Source organism: Halictus rubicundus, chromosome 9 (assembly GCF_050948215.1).
Source record: "Halictus rubicundus isolate RS-2024b chromosome 9, iyHalRubi1_principal, whole genome shotgun sequence".
Taxonomy (NCBI): domain Eukaryota; kingdom Metazoa; phylum Arthropoda; class Insecta; order Hymenoptera; family Halictidae; genus Halictus; species Halictus rubicundus.
In genome coordinates this window covers 9337251-9359105 of record NC_135157.1, presented here as the reverse complement: position 1 = coordinate 9359105, position 21855 = coordinate 9337251, and the positions used below count along the sequence as shown (strand labels likewise).

The following is a 21855-nucleotide window of genomic DNA, read 5'->3' as shown; positions in this document are numbered from 1 at the left end:
CAATAATGTACCATTGGAAAATTTTCAAATTTTCACAGAAGGGACTTCTTATTCGTATAAAACCGTAAAAAAATTTTGATCTCGACAACAAGGAGTGTTCGAGGAGAATCGAAGCCACTGTAGAATGTCCCGAAGCAAAACAACCCTCATTTAAATTGCAATGTAGGGTCTGCAGGGGTGTTGGAAAAATCGGTAAACAAACGCAACAGTAAAGGCGTGTGACGCGGGTGTTCGCGCCAAAATTGCACAGCCCTGAACCCGAGGGAGCCCGAGTGCAAAAGTATTGATTCGTTTCATCCCCACGCGGTTCGCAAGCTACCCCTACAATCCCGTCCATCGTCGTCGTCGACGTCGTCGTCGTCGTAGTCGTCGTCGTGCTACCTTCTCGTGGCCTCCCTCCCAGACCGTTCTCCACCCTACCCTTGCCCTTTCCCGCCCTTTCTCGGAGCGCCGAGAAGGGCGGAAGGAAAAGAGACACGGAGGGGGTGGTCGAAGGGGGAGGGTGGTGGCCCCGTAGTAGGAGAAAAAGAAGGAGGGTCCGGGAAGGAAGGGTGCAAAATGAAGGGGTGGCTGGGGTGGTAGTAGTACGGGGTAAGCATAAAGAAAGATAGGGTCAAGGGTGGGAGAAGGGCGCGAAGGGAGAGAACGCGGGAAAATTCGCCCTCCATTTTTCTCGCGAGACAGCAACGCCACCGTGGACCCTGGCTGCAGGTCCCGGACTTCGCGAGAAAAGGGCTTGGCCCTTTGTTTTGCCGCCGCCAGGTCTGTTTTGCTCGGTGCAGATGCGGCCGCCCTTGGACTCGCGCAAAAAGCGATTAGCGGTTGCATACCTCTGAAAATTAGGAAAACCCCGACAATCTTTTTCGATATAAAAATTATGGTTCTTTGGGAAATCGATATGTACGTCTTGTCACGTGATGTTTGAATAGTACTTTCTGCAAAATGGAGCTAGGTGGATAAAATTGGAAGGATGTGACAGCCATTTTCGCACTGTACGTGCTACCAAATATTCGATTAAAGGGATACACTCCTTCAAGACAAGTTCAACAATTTTGTTCTGTGTAGAAAATTATGTTTCTTTGAAAAATCGATACACACATCTTGTTATATGATGTTTAAGAAGAACTTGCTGCAAAATTTCAGCTATATTGTTTAAACCAGAAGGACATGGCAGCCATTTTCCCAGAGCCGCTTTTACAAAACAGTGGTGCTCCTCGCGATGAATCAGTGCTAACTTTATTTTAAATTCGGATCTGTTATTGCAAATGTTTATAAAGTGATGGGGAGTATTCTTTACAGTGGAATATATGTTTATTATTTACGAACAATGAATAAGTTCAGGAAGAAAGAGCTACGAATTAATTTGTGCATCGAATATTTTGTGTCATCGTTCTGCTATGACAACGATAACTCAACTGAACAAAGAGCACAGCTGATACCATTTGGTAGATGCATTGTTTATACATTAGACAATCCCCTCTCCAAATCCCAGAGCCTAAAGTATCATCCATCGCATCTCACACAGCATGTCCCCTAACTTTTTGAACTTTCGAACACTCTGTATAAATTTCGTCCCGCTTTTTGCAATTCCAGCACCGGGTCTCCCACCGAGACACTCCGCGAAGGTTTATATTATTGATCGAGATGCGGCGCATCGCCTTGAAATTTAAGTTAACAGCGTTACCAGTTAAGTTAGCGTCGCAGCAGGACGATAACGAGAGCGTTAAGGCGCGCGCGTGTAAGTATCTTCCCGCATTTTTCCGCGTTGAAATTTTTAGCAGGGCAAAGGACCGGGGGCTTCCGCCCTGAAAGGGCTGCTCCGGGGTCACTCCGCCCCGGGCGCGGATTTATTTTCGAGCCGGCACTGTTTGTCTATCGCTTTTGTCCATTATTACAATCGTTGGTGGCGAGCTGCCCTCCCGAAGTTCCACGAACTCGGCGAACGAAATTAATAATCGAAACGGCGACCGAACTGTTTCCCCGACCGACCAATCTTTCCCTTTGTTTGATCGAACAGTGTTCCTTCTTTTGTTCCAACTTGCCCGGGACCACCGTGCAAAATTTCGGCCAATAGAGAGACACACACAGGAGGTTCCGCTTAAGTTAAGTCAATTCGCGGCCCTGTAACGAGTTAGTCGCGGAAAGAACCGCGGAAACTAGTTACGGTGTGCCTTTATTTCCCTCTGTCGAAATTCTCTCTCTCTCTCTCTCTCTCTCTCTCTCTCTCTCTCTCTCCCCCTCTCTCTTTTCGTCTACTCTTTCGCCCCGGGAACGCTCATTGAGTTGATTAAACAAAACTGGCGGGAAAACGGGCCGCGCGGCCCGTGCTAATTACCACTCGCTGAACGATTACTAATTACTTCGGGATATCTGTGTCTTCTGCGGAACTTTAATTGGCGGATATCAAATACACGGTTTTTAATGGGAATAATGGAGATCCCTTTGTAGCCGGCCGGAGTAATAACCGGGTTCCTACGATGATAATTATGGGCAATCTTCCAGAGAGCATTGGAACAACGTTATCAGGCGATAACGGTCAGCTCGAACGAAACGTGACCTAACATTCGACGATTCCCAACGTCCAGCTGTGCCGAAAAGTTCGAACAGCTCGATGGAAACGGAACGAAACTGCGAATTCGCGGTTGGACGCGAATTTTATTGCTGTTTTATTCTACACTATTGCTCTTGCTGCTGAATTTTTATGAACGGTGTTTCTGTATCAATTTTCTTTATCTTTGAGACGCTTTCCCAGTTGGTTGCGAACGGGAAACAGTTTTTAAAATGGTAAAAGAAAAACTTGTTTTTCGTTCAGGTATATTTATGGGGAATAATCCATAATCGTACTAAAATCGTAAAAGATTTTACTTGCTTTTATGCATTGTCTTACACTTCCTCTTGCACTGTCTCGCTTCATTGCAGGCGACAATGAATATTACAAACAACTTTAACGCGTAGACGAAGACAAACAAAAAATGCTTATTAAATATGAAGAAGATTCTAATCATTGTAGCTACGAAGAGAATAGTAGACAAGTTTAATCGGAATACCGAAAGTCACTCGCATTGTTCTTTTTCAGCGCGGGTGAGGAATGAAGATTATACACAACTCTCGTCAAGTGCCCGAGACACAATCAGTACTTAACCCGTGTAAAAAAAAAAAACACGGCTTCCTGACGCGCACTCATTAAGAGCGCGATGCACTGCTGATACCGTATTGTTTTCTCGAAATCCACTTCCTCCGGGGAGACACGTGGTCGGCGTGACACGTGTCGCGATCCCGTGACGCCTGGTTTCCGGCTGATTTCCCCCGTTTCTGTCCCGATCCATTTTTCCACCTCCCTAATTACCACGATTTAAGCGTTCTCAAGTCACGCGACGGTCTGCGTGCATCTGCGGCTGGCATCGTGTGCAGTGTGCACACTATGCCCCGCCGCGTCGTCGTCGTCGTTCGTCGTTGTCGTTGCAGCTGCACGCTCGCGAGATTTTCATTCACGCGAGCTTATTAGGTTACCTGTGCCCGTGTCGCCTCTAATTATCGATCCCGTCGATCTGCTCTCCTTTTATCCGCCCCTGTCGCGAATTAAAAATTAGCCGGCTGCGCCCTTTGTCCTTGAACATTACACGTGCAGTACTAACCCTAGGATGCATTTGTTGCAGGAGCATTGGTAGTTGAATATGTATTTCAATGTTTACATGTAGGCAATAATGCCTTTTTAACTATATTTGCTCATTTATTAACAAAAGAATTTGTTTTATTCTGTCTATGCTGCTGTGGGTCTTTTAGAACTACTAGAGGGATTGTTCCGATAGTCAAGACCAGTAGTCAGTCCACCTTAGTCCTTGTTATTGCAAACACATTATTTTCTAAACTTTTTCAACGAGGACATGAAGCTATACTGAAAATAGTGAAAAGATTCCGAGCATTTACGTTACGCAATCTTACACCTTGCACGACGAAAAAATAATTTCATTATCCTTTTGGCGATCACGAAGAGCGGCAGCGGGCGTTCGCCCCGCGGCGCTCTTTCGTCTCCGGTAACGCGTTAATGCGTGCGCGGTTGCCATTTTCGCGCGTCGCACACTCGACGCGTGGTTTCGGAAACGCTCCGCCCCCTCATGGCCCCTCGTGCCCCGCCGGTGGCCCCTCCCGTGGCCCCTCGCGCCACTCGGCGCAAATCGTCGGTCGGCGCGCGAGAAAAATAGAAGCTCGCGACATTTTCGAGGAGCTGGAATACGCTCGTTAATTTTAACGATCCCATCGAATTGACGATGGCATATACCCGCTCTCTATCTCCCTCTCTCTCTCTCTCTCTCTCTCCCTACCCCCTCCCCCACGCCCCATCCCAGGTTCCCGACCATCCTCCCCGCACACCCCCGCATCCGACGCCGCCTCATTTTCGCTCGCACTTTACTTCGTCGTATACGTTGCGCATTTTGATTCGATTGGTTTGTAGCTGCCGTACGTGAATAGAATAGAGCCGCCGCGGTGTTACTCCCCGATAGGAATCCCGGTCGTTCGTCAGATACGCTCGAAAACATTTTAGGGTACCCCCTTCGTCGAACACCGATCCAATTCTTCCGCCGGGATTTACGCGGGGAACTCCTCTTTTTATGCACACCGCCCCCGCGCGCGCCCCCTCACATTTGCCTGCGAGAGCGCGATCTTTGATTTACTCTAGAACACCGGGAACCCGAACAGCTGGCCCGATCGGGCATCTCGTGGAGAGGTCCATTCCGGTGGAGCAGCTTTTGCTCGAAACGCTGTGGTCGAAATCCCTAATTTTAGACGAGTTTTATGGAAACCGGTGGTTCTACGTTTTCGTATTTCATGTTTACAATTTGTTTATTCAGATTTTTCAGCGGTTTATATCATGACACATGTTCGAAGAGATTGATTTGAAGGGTAAGTTCCCCAAAAATACATTTTTACAGTCTCAACAATCGGAAATTGAAATACATCATTTCGGGTGGAGTTCACCATTTTGACCGGCATTCCGCCATTCCTAGGGTTACAGAATTGAACTTGGTACCGTTGTATTCGTGACAATTTTCTGATTAAAATGATACCAAACACCGCACCATTTGGATTTTATTTACTTGTTTAATTCACGATACAGTAGAGCCTCCGTTATCCGAATTGATAATCAAAATTTTATTTTATCGTGAATTGAACGAGTAAATGTGATTCAAATGGTGTCGTGTTTGGAGTCGTTTAAATCAGAAAAATGTCGCGAATGTGTTGGTAAGTTTGCAATATGTAATGTTTTAATAAATCTCGAAAATGGTTTCTGATCAAAGAAAAGGTGCGACAACTAAATGATGAAGGGTGCTGTTTGCTCGAAATGGCTGAAGAGTTTCTCAAATCGACGCGAGGGGTGGTTAAGGATTAAATTGGAGCTTGGTAACTGTTGATCCAATGGATCACCGATCCAGGACGACGCGTCCGTGATCGACAATAGTCGTTAAGAGACGCTCAGGACGCGTGGAGCCGCGCAGCCGCATAACATCGAGACGAGAATATCCTTCGAGGATAACGATAATGCGACCTGTGTATCACGCCCTCGGGACCTATTCGGGCCGCATTTCCCGCGGCCAACTGATTTTTATCAGCGCGCGCGTTACACCGTCAATTTCTTACAACACTCATCGACGAAGAGGGGGGTGGAAAACAAGGGCGAACTAGCTCTCGAAAACCTAACGACCCGTGTAGACACCGAACGACCGGCTGAAAGCAAGCAGCCCTGCCGCTGGATTAGGGTCCAGGCGAAAATCATGCTCGCATATGCTCGTCGGGGTGTATCTGCCCTATGTTGGTGACGAATGCGGTCGAATTGGGGAAACCTCGGCCCTATTAACAGCCCACGCACCTGCTCTGCTGGCCAAATAGCACGCCATACTTCGATCTTCGAGCAATCGGCCCTGTCTCTGCTTTTGTTGCAAGTATTGTGGACGCTTGTGCTAATTTGCAACTTTGAGGAGCGCTTTGCTAATAAGGCAATTCGGGGAAAATTGATTTCCTGGATTAACAGTCCTAATTTCTTCGCTTATAATTAGTTTCAATCAGTCACATTATCCTATTTATTTATGACAAAAATGAGTGCAGTTTAAAATAGAATTAAAAGGATTTAAAGATGGCAATGTATTATTTTTAACTTGTTAAGATTATTAACGGAAAGGGGGAGCTTCCGCATGGTTGCTGTTTCTTGCAATTCATGCAGAGAATTTTTATTTTTCATAAGAAAAAGTCTTTCAATAAATAATCCTTACTAAACTATCGAAGAACACGGGTCACGTGTGACGAGCCGCGTCAAATAATTAAATGATCGAAAAGCTAATGTACATACGCTCTCAATTTATAATTAGACGGCAACACGCAAGGGAACGAAGTTCCGCGAAGTCCCGATTTCTCGAAATCCGTTTGTAAAAATAGTCGGTTGCTTATCGCGCCGCATTTATCGGCGGCCAGTTACACGGTATTAATTTACTAACGAGCATCGGCGTATATCGCGAGCAAGGGATCAATCAAGCATCCCGATCGTGACCGGTGGTATACACACACGATACGCAGATATGCGAACGATACAGAGATACACACAATGTGTTTCCCGCTTACAACGGACACCTCGAAACGCGTCGGTTATCAGCGTTATTCGGGGTGCTCGACGGTCACGCGACGCGTTTCGCGAAATCTCGTCCCAGTTTGCCAGCCGAGGCGACAAGCGATCGTTGCGAAACGCGCTGGTGTTACGTTTGGTCTGGTTTTCGCGACCAACAGCTGTTTCCCGGCGTTACTCAGCTAGTAACAATTGTTTTCATTACTAACGCTCTGGCTGACAAAAGAATACCCTCAAAAATCTCGTGAAAAGTAATTTATGTAATAAAGTAAAAATTGAACGCTTAAAATACCTAAATCTTTAATTTTTCAGATCTTAACCGAACTCGGTGCAACGAATATATTAGAGTAAAAATTTAAATAACTAAGAGTGGACCATCTGTTCCCCCCTATTGAAATCATTAAGGATGAAAATTAATTTAACTCCCGTTTGTTGCGATTGGGGAAGAATATTTTTGCTCTGCATGAAGGTCCACTAATCCCCATTACATCATACATTTTTAGATTGATCCTTTTTCGTTCCACATCCTGAACCATTCAACAACAAAAATATTCCAAACTGAAACGCAAAATTTTACAAAGCCACGTTCGTATAGTTGATCTACAAGCTCCCACAAAAGAAGTATATAACGTAATTTTGAAAAAAAAATCACACGTGTACTTCAAATGTCGACAAATAAGTATACAAAATCCCAATGGAAAAGAGATTTGTCAATAGTGCAAAAATTCGTGCAAAAAACGGCCTCGGACGCCAAAATACCCCCTTAACGACGCTCCCACTGTGCACCGGGACTGTTAGCGTGTCGGGGCGACCGTTCGAGTAAATTTCCCGCGGAATTACGCGTGTGCCCGCGTGTTGTAACTCTTCTTCGCCGGCGCCATTTTGCGGATATTAAAGCGCAAACAGCCTCTAAGTTGAAAAATTATTGAACCGTTTTGCGATCCTTCACGCGGCCTCGCACGGCCCCTCCAGCCACCGGGAAAACGAAGGGGGTGTGCGAGAGGGTGCAAGAGGGTTGGTGGGGAGGGGGAGAGGGGTGCAGCCGATGCCGGTGCACGTTAATAATGCACCGGGGAATGCGACGGGCCAGTAATGTAACGCGATAAATAATAGCGTGACGTCTTGTAAAGTGCATCGCGAGCGGCGCGGCGCGGCGGCGAGCGTACAGGCGGTTCCACGCTCGAGTATCCGCGGCGAGCTTTATGCGCCGGCACTTTTTTGAATAATGCAGCCGGCAATGTCACGGTGAATAGTGTCACGTTGTCGGTCTCGCGCGCGAGCAAGTGCACGCGAGTGCAAACCACACGAGAAACCAGGGGAAAATTTGAAAACCGGAACCCGCCGCGCCCCTACGCTTCTTCCGCACCGGAGATGAACTTCGTCCTTTTTTCTTGGTCTTTCTCTTCGCCCTCTCACTTCCCTCTTCCTCTCGCTTCTCTTGATCCTATCGTCTCTCTCTCTCCTGTTATTTTTCAGGTCGGAAGCGGGGAAATTGTGTCGCTACGACACGGCAGCTGCTCTTTACATTTTTATGATAGCTTCTTGGTACCGCTCTGGCCGCTTTCGGCTCCGCCCTCCGACAACGGCCGGCTGATCCCGAGGATAAGGGTTGTTTCCGTTCGCTGGAATTTTTCTTGGCAGCACCGGATTCTCTCTTCTTCTTGCGACGAATGCGCCCGAGATTAATGGAACCGGGGATTTGATTAATAGATGGCCCGCCGATTTCGTGCGCTCAACCATACCATCCCCCTCACCCCCGAGAGGAGAACCCGATTATGCATCGCTGGACTAATTGTAAGCGAATTTATTCTTCCGGCGATTTTGGGAATGCTGATGAGCGGCGTGACAGTCATTGTACCGACTGTAACGACGATATTTTTATTACCGCGTCGACTGCCAAACCACCCCTAAAATATCTCACGGAGAGAAAGTAGTTGTTCGAAGTTTTTCGGATCGGCAAATCTCATTATGTCGCAGTGCAATTATGAACAAGGGAACAAGGGGAACCCTGACGTCGGATGGTCGAGGCTGGTCGTTTAGCCGTGCTCGGGATGATCAAAGGGGCCCATCGAAAGATTGTTGGCCGAAATGGAATCGGTTTAATAACCGACGTTAGCCCTTTCCGGTTCTCGACTGCTCTGGAAACTCCTGTGATCGCGACTACTCCTCGCGGGGGAGGATGGCGCGAATTAAAGGAGCCGTGTTGCTTAGCCGGTGGCAGGCACAGGGTTTACGAGGGTGGCGAAGAAGAAGCTAGCAGGGGATGGTCGACCGGCGAGAAAGTGGAAACGATAACAAGACGGTCAACAGATGAAGCTTCGAAATACATATTTCCACCCTGTCGGGGACAAGGGGTGGGGAGGGGGGCAGGGCGACTGCGCGGCATCTGCAAAATTTACCAAAGCCGTTTGAAGAAGAAACGAGCGAGCCAGGGGAGGTTCCCTGAAGAGGTTGATGAGACTCTAAGTGCATAAAGAGGGTAAACACGATCTTCGCGCACCCTCGAAATCAAATGACGAAACTTGAGGAAGGTACCGGGGATAGGTAGAGGGGTAACAGGGGGTGGAAGAGAGGACACGGGAGGGGTGAGTTGCCGCGCTACGTCCCTTCGACGAAATATTTCTCGATGACTCGTGCGAAAGTGGCCCCGGCCAGGCTACCCGGGGAAATGGCACTTCATCCTCGCGCTGGATGGATCCCCCGAAAAACATAACAGTAACCGTAACAATGGAGCCGGAGGGGTACAGAGGGGGGGGTCTAGTCGCGATCTCAGGTATCGTTTCGCCATGGACTTTCGCGCCCCGATCAATGGAGGACGAGGACGAGGACTCCTTGTGGAAGGGCCATCGACTGACTCATCGGCAGATGGCATTCCTCGATGCTGAGGACTCTGGCTGCGAACCTGAATAAACTTTCGACAGAGGGAAAGGGAACGGAGATTTATTTTCCTTTCTTCTGAAAAGCACGGCGGAAAATTAGGGGGTGCTGATGCGGCGTTCGCTTCTGTCAACTTTCATGGCGTCCATTTTTGTATCATATTAAATACATAAAATCTACTGTCTGATCACTCGAAGTGTTAACCTCTCAAAATCCTACTGAATTTACAGTGATTGTACCAAAAGGAAACTTAACAATCTTCTTCTATATAATAATCCCATATAAAACGATTACTGTTACTGGGGGTGAATTATTGGTACATAGAAATTGCTGAAGGAGCTATTAAAAAATTCACAGGCTTCCAAAAATGATGTCAATTGATAACGTCTTAAACTACATTTTATTTATTAAGACTCGGTGACGCACAGAGAGAGCGAGAGAGAGGGGTGCACGTGGACATCCTCTCGGCCACGTAAGCTTCCATCCCCGAATCGACGCAGCCCCTATCCCAACACCAAATGGAGGGGTTAATGCGCCTAAACACTGCGGGATGTCTACCAATTTCCGGGTTGTACTAATGCACTTGTCAGACAGCGCCGGGGAAAAGGATCACGAGGAGAAAGTGGTGGGGGGAGGGGGGTCGTGGGTGGGAATAATTGAGAGACAGCCCTTCGTCCGAATCGACGGGAGAGCCTGCTGTTAAGCGGGTCGAATCATAAGGGCGTGGAAATTAATGAGAAGGGCCACGGGAACGGGGAAACGAATCGAGCGAAAAATTATCCTCGCGCGAAAAACGCGACGGGAAACAGATGTACACCGTCGCGTCGCGTGCGGAACACGGTGTGACGTGCACGGACACTCTTCTTGTCTTCGTTTTGCTCCTCTGCCGGGGAGGTGAGGAACTGTAATTAATTCCCGATGACGGTGAAATATCGCGCGACCCCAGGGGGTTGTAACGCTCAGTATTTGTTCTGCGATCCGTTCTTCGGATTTGTCAATTGATTTCGCGAGCTGTTGCAGAACGACTCGACAAGAGGGTGGAATACACGGACAAAATTAGAGACTGGAAAAAAATTGTTCTGATTAGTTCCAACCCTCCATCTTAACCAGGAGCTTTATAGACTCGTTTGTCGAATATTTTATTAGTGAGAAGCGAAAACTGTGGAAGGAATTTATTAATTTATAATTGTACGTGATATCATCGTAAAGAAAGAGATGTTGGACAAGCTCTTGTTAGGAAAACCAAGTAACATCGACTATTTATTTTTAATTAAACGTGCCGGGACGTTAACGATCTACAAATTGCACGGAAGGAAAATGTTAATCGCAGACGTGAGTTGAAATCTAGTCGGCGCAATCTCCGAACGCAATAAATTTCGTTCGATTAGGTACGCGGCCGGGTTCGCAGCTCTCCTGACAAAACCGAACATTGTAATCCGATTACCGGGGCGAATCCGGAAAAGTCGGAAGGATCGAAACCGTGAACGATGAACTGCTTGATTCTCCGGCAGCAATAAATTATTCGCTGAAAGCAATTTTCTCGGGGGCCAACATTTACCGGAACCAGACTCGTCGAAGTAACATCATTAAAACCCACTCGAACCGTTTTATTAGCTCCCGGCTTCGAACAACGATTTTTCTGGAGGCCCGCTAAAAATACCATCTCCTCGGCTGTACAGGACTGTCTCTGTCTTTTGCATTCGAGGCACTTGAAGGAGGCAGGGTCTTCGTAAGGGAATTATGCATTAAAAATCGGCCCCATTAAAACCGCCCCGGGCCGGCTCTATCTCGGTCAATTATGCATCGACGGATTCCATCGCGGCGCTAATCGCGTTTCAGCACGCGACGTAACAGTCGGAGCGCAGCTCAAATATTTATCCCGGTTCATTAAGCCGACAACAATGTTGCCCGGCTTTAATTGTTCAGGCGACAAAGCTGAACAACAACCGCGACGATCGTTTTCATCGCGAGAACCCTGTCCTGTGTAGAAACTTCAAAAAATTCGACTCAACTGACCGTCTTCGAGGTCTACTTACAGAAAAATTTACTGTTTTGACTGTGTTGCAGTCTTCAAGCAAACGCCAGAAGGTTTCGTGCATCGCCACTGGATACTTTTCAATTACGCCGACAAGATTTCAAAGGTACGCTGATTCTTTTGGTAGTCCGGGTCGCGGGCCGCTCCTTATTGAATTAGGGGTCGCAGCGAGCGGCCAAATGACAGGGCGTGGACCGCCGCGCGTATTCCTGATTAAGCCTCTTAATTGCTCGTTCCTGCTGGCACTCGGCGAGAGAAAACCTGGAGAAAGTTACGGTATTATGGCGCGCCGCGATGGAATTGTATCGGAGGGCCCTTCGCGTCGCGCCTGAAATTAGACGGTGCATAATTGAGGGAACAATCGCTGGGGGAGGAACTGCGATAGCGACCCCAACCGGGGGTGGTTTCCCTCCGATAAAAAGAAAGAATTGATTCTTCCTCTTCTCTCCTGAACACTCAAAAAGTACACCCTCCATTACACAACTCTCCATTCGACAACATTCTTGAAACAATGCTTAACGAAATTCACAAAATCGACATTTATAATACAAACGGATTAAGTCATACACATTCTCTGTAGATTTCCTAGCAGCGTTGCGAGGTGTGAAATCATCCATTTCATCCCTTGGAAAGAATGCAGAATTTTCTTTCTTTGATTCTTTCCTCTTTAAGCAGAATAAAAATTTTCTACCTGAATTGCGACAAACCGGAGTGAAATAGAAATTTATATTCTTTCTTAATGCGTTTAAAAGATTGAAAATAACGTGACAGTGTATTAAAAGTGTTTACTGTTTTAAATTACACCTGCCTATTTTTGTGCAAAATAAAAATTTTGTAACTCGACTGTATGCAGTGGTGGTTCAATCAGAATGTATTTATTTTTTCAGTAATTTTAATAAGTCGAAAGTAATACAACAACGTTCTCAAATTCTTCTGATGTCTTAAAAGTGTTATGTTGCACTCGACTCCTGTTAACCCTTGATAGAAAATATTCCAAGAAAAGGAGATTTCTTTTTGAAAGAAAACTCTTTGGACCACCCCTAAAGAATAAATTATTTTTCGTTCCCGTTGAGGTTTTACAAAGGTCCCATTTAGAAGTGAAGTTTTAGACGAAGAAGCGTTGTTCCACTGATCCCGATATTAAGAATGGTGTAACGAGCGGTTGTTCGTGCTCGTTTGATTAGATCCTTTGACTTCGTGTCGCAGATCTCGTCCGCAGGAGCACGAGGAATTTTTTTCGCGAAATTTCCGCCAGAGTGTTGCGAACTCGCGGGACGTATTTGACACGCTAGAATGGCAAAGAACAATTCGTGCACACGTTTGTCAGACGCTGACCTCGTTTCGAACGAATGCTAGCGTAACAGATTCCACTGACCTATTTCAGGCCGACGACTACTATCTCGTGCGTGATCTAGCTGACACTCTATGAATCGTTTCAGCCTATTCGTTTCATAAAAACCGAGGGGAGGGGGGAGGTCGGAGGATTTTAATGGTAAAATTGAGAACTTTGAATAGGGTCGAAATTAGAGAACATGGTACGTCGCATCAGTTCAAAGTGCATCGAAATTAATTGAAAAACTAACCAGGAACCTCCTGGAAAAGTTTGAATCATTCTTCAAGTCTATTCCTTTACTCTCCAGCGTTTGAAACAACGAAACGAGGATACATTGAGAATTACGTCTTGAAGCTTACACATTTTCAAGATCGACTGTTATGAAACCTATCGCACACTCGGCTAATTAAGAAAAATCGAAGACACAGGGGAGGTTCCTGCCACGTTCACTTAATTCACTTCGTTCACTTCGTTCGCTTCGTTCGCTCCGTCCACTTCGTCCACTTCATTCGCTTCGTTTACTTCGTCCGCGATCATTCTCGGTCGGGCCGTGCCAGCGTTCAGGTCTATTAGGCGGTCGAATCGAATTATGCTCCCCCAGCTGGCCGATCTGGAGGCAAGACGTATTTATTCGGGAAATCGGGAATGCGGCGCCCGAAAATAAACGCAAAAACGCCGCGCGCCGAGGCGAGAGACACACGCTCCCGCGAAATTGAGTTACCGGCGTCGCCGCCGCCTCGTTATTCTCGCGAGACTCGAAATAAAGTGGCGGGGACGTCCCGCAAGGATTGAGTTACCGTCCACTTAATTGACCGCCCGCAGAAACGAGAAGAGGACACTGATTGACAGCGAGATGCAGCTGTCATCGCGGGACCGGCCCACCGAAGAAGGGCGATCTCGTGTGTACGAGTTTAATTGGTCTTTAGCGGAATCCCGAAACCTGGGGAACGGGGACGGAATTGGGAAAACTACGCAGCTGCCGCTGCCACGGTTCTTCGTTCGATTATGCCAGCACGTGGTAGTCTGGAAGCCAGCTTTTGGCGGACGGAAGCCAATTTCGGAAACTTTGGGACACATTCTTTTCCCTGAAAATCTGCAACCCTTTCAAGCTTCGAAGTGTCAGGTTGCTTCAAAAGTCTCTCGTGTGCATCTTTAATATTGTTTTATTATTTTGTAAGCTTCCTCTTACGTGCTACTTCAGAGAAATTTATCTCCGAATAATCTATTTATCAAAATTAATCACTGGGATAGTATAACAGACGACAATGGTTGCTAAAGACCAAGATGTTGATGCGACTTTAAATAAAACCTATGAAAAAATGATGTGGAACAAAATGTGTGATTGTTTGTAAAAAGAAGAACGACCTTTAAAACTGGAAAAAGACAACATTTGGAAATAAACAACACCTGCAGGATAAAGACCGCTTAATACCACTCGAACAACGTACGAAATATTTTGAGAATTTTGATTTCAGTTGCAATTAAAATGCGGGGATTAGATGCGACACTTACATGGAGCAGCCTGTACAGCCTGGAGAATTGAACGTGATCCGGCCGTTCGAGAAAATGACACCACAGTCGCGACGAATTTCTCGGATTACATAAACCCAAATAGTCCGATGAGTCATTCTAATTCTGGTATCCATCGGGGTTGCATCTCCCGACACCTTTCCCCGTCTGTTCACGCCACGCTCACCTCTTCCCGTGTGCATGTCTTAGGCGTCGTCTCCGCGTCGGTCCATCCGTCTATCTTATAAATAGCCGTGGCACGTGTGTGTCGCCTCGATGGCCCACTTTCCACTTTCCCCGTTTCGCCACTCGAAATTAGAGAACCTCGCCCCGACAACCATGTTTTTTCACCCGTTTCAGCAAGAATGATCCTCGGGCTACGGTCCCCATAGACCTCGCCTTGGTGCCGGAGGACCGAAGGGCCATGGGGTTTGCAAGGTATTTGCCTCGCTCGACACGGAAACACTTTTTCCGCTGGAATCGGAAAGCGCCGACGGAATCGGAGAAAGGGATGATTTCAGGGGGTGAGTTTAAGAGATGCTCCGTCTAGCATAGTAGTGACTAACTGATATATTAGAAGATATTAGTATTCTTGTAAAAAACGCAGAAAATTTTAGTTTTATAAGAAAATTATAAGTATTTTCTACGAAAAATTAGGTGACGTAGGAAAGCTTGTATAAAAATTAGAAAAATAGGGATAGCCTGTACACTTTTGAGGATTTCAAAATAAAAAGGTGGGTTCTTCGTCAACGCGCGGAAAGGAAATTTGCATGCGCCTTGTGTGCCTAGGCGAGAGAGATGGTTAACGTTATCTCTAATGCAAAATCGGGTTAGAAGGGTCGGGCCGGATTGTGCCGGGCCAGTTGCAACGTTGACCATGACAATTCATTTCTCGTGAGGACAAACCGCGCGAGCAAATAACAACCGACGCCGACGCACCCGTGTCTCGCATTACCTTTTCAGCGGGACAGCAGCGACCGGTTCTTCTCTTTCTTTTGGAAAATTAATTTCGCTACGCCATATTACCCCGAGCCCTCTCATTATTAATGTCCTTGTTCTCTATTCCCAGCGGAAGTTACCGGCAACGAAGGGAAGCCTTCCGTTTCCCGCGGAAAATAAATAAACTGCTCCCGGAGTTCCGACACGGCATGTCACGTGTCACGGGAAAAATGCGGCACGGGGACCCGACCTCGGCCAGATCTGCGCTGAATACGTTCGCGACGGGTTCCCACGCGGTATAATAATGCACTGGCAGGTCCTAAAGGCTCCGCGGAGCTTCTGTTACTTTGTCGTGATCGGACGATGATAGGTGTGGACAGGTAGCTTGACGAAATTGCTGAAATTGCCACGTTGATCATATATCAGCGACAGTAATCTTCGTAATTTTGTAATTAGAACTGCGTCTTTGTTGTGATAATCTAGAGGACAATCCAGATTTTACTAGGATTTCTCGAATACACAGAAAAATTGTTAAACTACCATACGCTCTGGCAAACTGTCTTCGGTTTCATTCGTTCAATTACTCTGATTCTTTGGGCATTTTTTGCCGCTGATATTCGTCGCTTTACAGGTTAATAAAAATTACACATCTTTCTCTCGTCTCTTTATACTCACTAAATAGATCTCAAATTTTCATGTGCTAACAGCGATTTTATGAAATATTTTTCTCCACAACTCTCTTGAGGTTTTGAAAAATCTCAATTTGGAAGATACGTATAACTTTACGAATTTTTTCTGCTTCAACCGTGGACACTGGATGAATGACACTTACGTAAAACGATTCTTTAGACTCTCCCGAATAGAATGATATATTTTTCAATAACATTATGCAGATTGAAATACGTTTAAATAATTTTTTAAGAGAGCTTGACGCGTTTGAGGCCACAATTTTTGTTGGAGATTTTTCAAGGTACTTTGAGGGTTGAATTTTTAAGGGTTGAAGAGATTTGAGGCAAAATCTACGCAATAAATAATAAAACTGATAATCTGAAGTCAATGTCGAATCAAGAATGTATAATAATAGAACTGCAGCTGCGAGCAGAGATATCCATTGTGTCTACAGTTCTTAAAAAATTCTATTACAAAATGTGACTCCGACAACAGTGTTTGAAAATTCTATCTTTCGAGAGATCGATTCGACAGACGTTACTTTAATCCACCGAATATAAGAACAGTGTAAGAAGAATGGTAGAACACCTGCAGCTTTTTATTCAGAGGCTCCTCCCGGCAGTAGATTGCGCCATTCATACGCAGACAGGATGATTCAGCCCATTGTCCCCGATCTTTGCATTTCTTTTTTGATTTTGTAGTCTATTATGCGCGAGGACGATGAGTTAATAATTCAATACAAAATTAAAGATAGGAGAGCCTTGTGTAACACGATTTTAATACAGTGTGATCCACAAGTAACGAAACACTCCATACAATTTTTAATTGTACCATTTTTATCAATTTTCCAGACTAAATGAAGTGGAGTGTTACATTGAATTACCAATTGAATTACTATACCACACGGTATGGTATAAATGATTTTTATTTGGGTAAAACGGTGCAGCTGATTTGGAAACTAAAATAATTTTTTCAAGGGACATCTTATATTTTTGTACGCGTAATATTGTACCTAACGTCGAGACAAGTTCAACGACGTGCTACACGTTAATATCGCACGTATTAGAATCGTACATTAATTGGATTGAAGTGGCCACATATAGATAAAATATGAGCGTCGCGCATTACACAGTGGCAGGAACAATAAGCGTTACGAACCGGTGATAATCGCGCTTTCTTTCAAAATATAGAAAGCGAATCCTCCTTGCCGGAAGTAATATGTTCCACACTCCTATCAGATTCATCTCTGGTATATAACGCATGGTCTGAACCGAATATCCGGTCAAATAACCAATGAGTTTCGCGCAACGATGGTGAAACCACGCGGCGGCTTCGCTGTTCTAACGTTATTCGTGACTTTTGGTGTGAATATAGTGGAACCGCTGGTGCACGAGAGCCTGTCGAAGTTCTTGGGATCTCTAACGGCCATTAAACAGTACTACCCTAATTTTTATCGCGACTGATATCTGCTCTTTCTGCGAGTAATGCCATCCTTTGACGCTGGGAATTATTCTCGAGTCGCTACATTGGAAACACGTATTAAAATCGACAGCGGTTCGAATAATCGTGGTTTTAATCAATCGTGAATTAAACACGCAAATATGATCCAAATTGTGGGACTCATGTTAATCAGAAAAGTGCCGCGAACATGTTAGTAAAACTTTCATACGAAAATAATTAACAGTAGAAAAGTTCTAGCAATTTTTTATTGTTCACGTCTCTTTACTATACTGTTACGTGAAATCCGGCTTATTAAAATTGTTAGGAAAAGAGGTGCGTTGTTGTTTAATAGCCTAGGATTGACCTAGAAAATTTGCATTGTCCACTAATAATTTAATGCAAAGGGTAGCAATGCTTTGACAAAACGTACACAATCTTAACAAAGCGTCAAAAATGCATTACCAACAGAGTGACCAAATATTAATAACAATCATAAATTGACGGAAAGTGCAACTCGTGTGATTGTAGCGTGAGGATTCCCGAACTTCTGAACCAATTGTGTAACGAATCGCAAGGTTCGGACGCAATTCGCCAAGACGCTTGCTACGGCTGCTTCTTCAAGGCCACCAATCAACCCCTTAGCTTCCCCATGCTGGTTGCTATGTCCAGCTGCGCAGACTTATACCTAAACAACACCGACTACGTTCACTGCCAACAGTACTTGAATGTAAGTGAAAATTTAATTTCTTTCTATGAGAATGTCAGATCGATCATCGATGAGGATTGTTGCAACAGAACGCTACCAGCACCCTGAACACCAAGGCCAACCCCACGACGATCTACTGCACGTTCCTCGAATGCATTCGCCAGGTGAACAAGGACAATTTGGTAAGCAGTTTAATTATTCCGAGGCGCTTAAGGGCTTCTCGGTGATCGTTAAATTTCGCGTGACAGGGGTTCGACAAGCCGATGTTGCTAGATCCAATTAATAACTAGATGATTTATTTAATCTTTATAGCGGTGCAAATATGTAGAATTCAGTGTAACTTATAGAATAGTTGCTGCGGATTTTATGCATTTATGGCAAAAATTAGTAGATGCAGCACCAAAGTGCAAAACGAAATTAAAAATGTTGTTCTATTCTATTCGATTTGTTAAACTTATTAAAAGAAGAAATATATTTTTGTGTCACTTCTGTCGCTTCTAGTTGATCGATTTTATTTTGCATAAACATCCACAGTGTAACACTTTCACTGCCATGTCTCCCATTTCTAGGAGATGCAATTATTTATGCAGATTTGTAAATGAATTTGCACATTGGGCGTGGAAAATTTATTTAGGACCTGCAAATATGCCACAAAGCGTATTTTTAGTATCGCATATGTATCCCACTCAATAAATTACTTCGATTTGAATTTTTGAAACTTCTGAGTGGACACCCGAAGCGCTAATGATTGTTCTCGAATTTTTTGTCAGACGACAGTCGATTCGTTGTAAATAATGTACATAAGAATGTGAAGAACGAGATGGTTGTAAATATTGAACAGGACGCGCGTGTGAAGCTGCGAACGTCGCCAAGTCCGAGGAGATCGTCGTCGAGGAAAACTTCTTTCATATACTTGAAACTGTATAAACAAATAGCGCGAAATATTTGCGTCATATGGGAACGGGACCCCGAGTCGAACACCATAAGGCCTGGAGCGGAACCTATTGATCCAAGACGGCAATCGATACAACCGAAAACTTCGTAAAACTTATGATATACTGTACATACATATATACATACGCGCACACCAACTCCTGTAATCATTCTGTACATAGTGTACGATACTTGAACAGAGAGCTGGAGCGTGAATCGATGGGCTCGGTAAGTAGTTTAACCTAATTGTAAAATAATTTGTACGTAATCGCACGTATCGCTAGTGTGCAAGATCACGCGCTTATAATTAGTGTTTTAAGTAGAGGAGCAATCGTCTTTTTAATGATTTTGTATGTACCTATTGACGAGATACCTACTCGCAGAATTGTATCCTCTTTTGAGTGCACCTATATACGGAATTCTACTCTCTTGAGTGCACCTACGCACAGAATTCTACTCTCGCGTTAATACTAATTCTACGATGGTTTCCCTCAGATAAGAGAGTGCGTGGGCGAGGCAATCCGTATGTTCCCGAGCTTCAACTACACTGACGTGAAACTGGCCCAATTGTTCGTCAACACAACTGCCTGCGTACTTGCGAAAACTCGTTGCGCGCTCTTGAACCCGATCACTGGCGAATTTCAGGACGAAGATCTTGCTAATAAGCTACACATACCTACGGTGAACGCACTGGCAGTCAACACCAACTACGACATCAACATCGTCCAGATGCCATTTCACTACGGGCCCGTTGATGTCTGCGCGAAATACAGAAACTACGAACAGGCGACTTGGCCCACCGTCACTTGCTGACTAGAATCTCCAGAGACGAAAATAAATTTTTCCATTTATGTAGATTTATACCGCAGAATTGTACCATCTTAAGATCCATAATTACACTGCGGATTTTGTGCATTTATAACTAAATTGAAAAATAATTCAGACACAATCATCTCTCGTGTACATAGCACAGCCTCACCCTTAAACAACCCTTAATAAAATTGTAGATTTAAGTCACTATTAACGGGCGAAATTCGAATATTAAATATTGACTAGACTGCGGATTATTATGCACGTATTATGAACATAATATGGTTACTAGTTCAATGCTAACATACAAGAATCGTTGACACTCAAAGAATAAATATTTGTTTAACATCAATCGTCGTAAAAAATCCTAGAAAATTTTATTCATGGAACATTCATTGTATTTTACCTATTCAATTGATCCAAAGAAACAATTGCAAAATTGTTAACTTCGACATATAATTTGAACTTCACGTCTAACTGGATCCAGAAAGAAACATTCTACTTTATCAGAAAAACATAGAAAATCAAGTGAATGCATCGGCATGCGAATACTGCAGATTTTCCCACAATTTCGCTCCGGGGTTGCTAGTTAAACAAAAACCCAGTGCCACGCACAAGGGTTAAAAAGCCCGCATAAATTCCGCGAACCGCGACAGGGTAGATATTCCGTGTTTTCAATTAGAATAAGAAAAAGATGAAGAGAAAAGTTCGCGCGCGAGGGTCGTTCTATATGCATGCACAATTCGTCGCGTGTTCTCCCGCGCGCGCACACGCACACGCGCACACAAGTTCCAGGAGCGGTGGAAATCGTGAAAAGAAGTCTGAAACATGGTTGCAGCGTTTTCACACGCGCCACTTCAAACAGCAGAAAAGTCTCGGGACTTTTTTCCGCGAGATGTTTCGCTTTTTCATATCGCCCGCGTTTTCGCGCCCCTCGCGAAACATGCGAGGGTAAATAAAAATTCCGCGACAAGCCCCCGACGAGCGAATCCCGGCGAGTTTGTTGTTTGCGAATGTGCCCGTCGACTGGTCGAAGTCGTCCCGAATTATTTGTTTACGGAGATTGGCAAGATTTCGCTCGAATGAAACGCGGGGATTAAAAACAATGCGATGTTTCACTCGCTGAAATGCTCCGACAACTAGTGTTATTGTTAGAATAATTTCTCTGTATTGATTGTCGAAGGATTAGGTTTATTCTCTGTTCGCGAAATGTTGCGAATTGTTGTTTAGTTGGTAGACGAAAATATGCACTTGGATTGAGAACTTCTGTAAGATTGTAGTACGATTTTGATCAAAACTGTGTGCATTTGTTACGTTATAAAATATTCGAACAATTAATGTGAATCGATCATTTTTGTACGTGTCGTATGAACACTTGTTTCAAGCGTTCGGATATTTTTTAACCATTTTTTAACGTATAATATGAAAGGAAATGTAAAATAGGGTTTTATGCATTGATAATTTGATAAAAAGCTTCTTCCCTGTTCTCTTTCGAATCATAAAAAATGTAGGTAGAGAGCAATTTTTATTTTGATAATAATCATACGAAATTCGCAAAGTTCCTATTTAATTCTTGGATTTATAAGGTACCATTTACTTCATTTTTTAATCTGATTGTCATGTTCAACTGTTTCGTGGTGTGAATAAAAGTGCAGATTAATTTTCGTTTTGTTAAAGACCACAAAAAATTCCCAGATGAAAATGTACTTTGCCCTTAATTCTTGAACGCATAAGGTACCATTTATCGATTGCTGAACCATAATGTCAAATTCATCTGTTTAACAGTGCGAATAAAGTACCTTTCCATTTTGTAGGAAACCGTACAATATTTCCAGGGGAAAAAGTAGCTCCTATTTAAATCTTGAACAAACGAGGCGCCATTTATTTTATTTCATAATCTGAATGATAAGTTCATCTACGAAGCGATGGTCTTTGAAAGACGCTGTAAAAATGCCAGCACAAAGCTAATTCCTGACGCGTTCAGTCATACC

The 21855-nt window shown here is 44.6% G+C and overlaps 2 protein-coding genes across 2 annotated transcripts in view; one reads left to right on the top strand and one right to left on the bottom strand.

Moving 5' to 3' along the window:
• The window catches only part of Pdk1 (Phosphoinositide-dependent kinase 1), a 744020-nt gene that overhangs the window by 704916 nt on the left and 17249 nt on the right, over positions 1–21855 (bottom strand). The window lies entirely within an intron of this gene.
• LOC143357332 (uncharacterized) lies at positions 10706–21085 on the top strand. Its single transcript, XM_076793743.1, has 6 exons — positions 10706–10736; positions 11558–11631; positions 17214–17410; positions 17944–18142; positions 18211–18303; positions 19550–21085. Exons 1-6 carry the CDS (start codon positions 10706–10708, stop codon positions 19865–19867), a joined length of 912 nt encoding a protein of 303 aa, XP_076649858.1. The 3' UTR covers positions 19868–21085.

Coding starts and splice junctions, on each gene's coding strand:
- LOC143357332 (XM_076793743.1), top strand. CDS start 10,706: ATGTTGGACAAGCTCTTGTTAGGAAAACCAA. Junction 18,143..18,210: donor ACTGCCAACAGTACTTGAAT/GTAAGTGAAAAT, acceptor TTGTTGCAACAG/AACGCTACCAGCACCCTGAA. Junction 18,304..19,549: donor AGGTGAACAAGGACAATTTG/GTAAGCAGTTTA, acceptor GGTTTCCCTCAG/ATAAGAGAGTGCGTGGGCGA.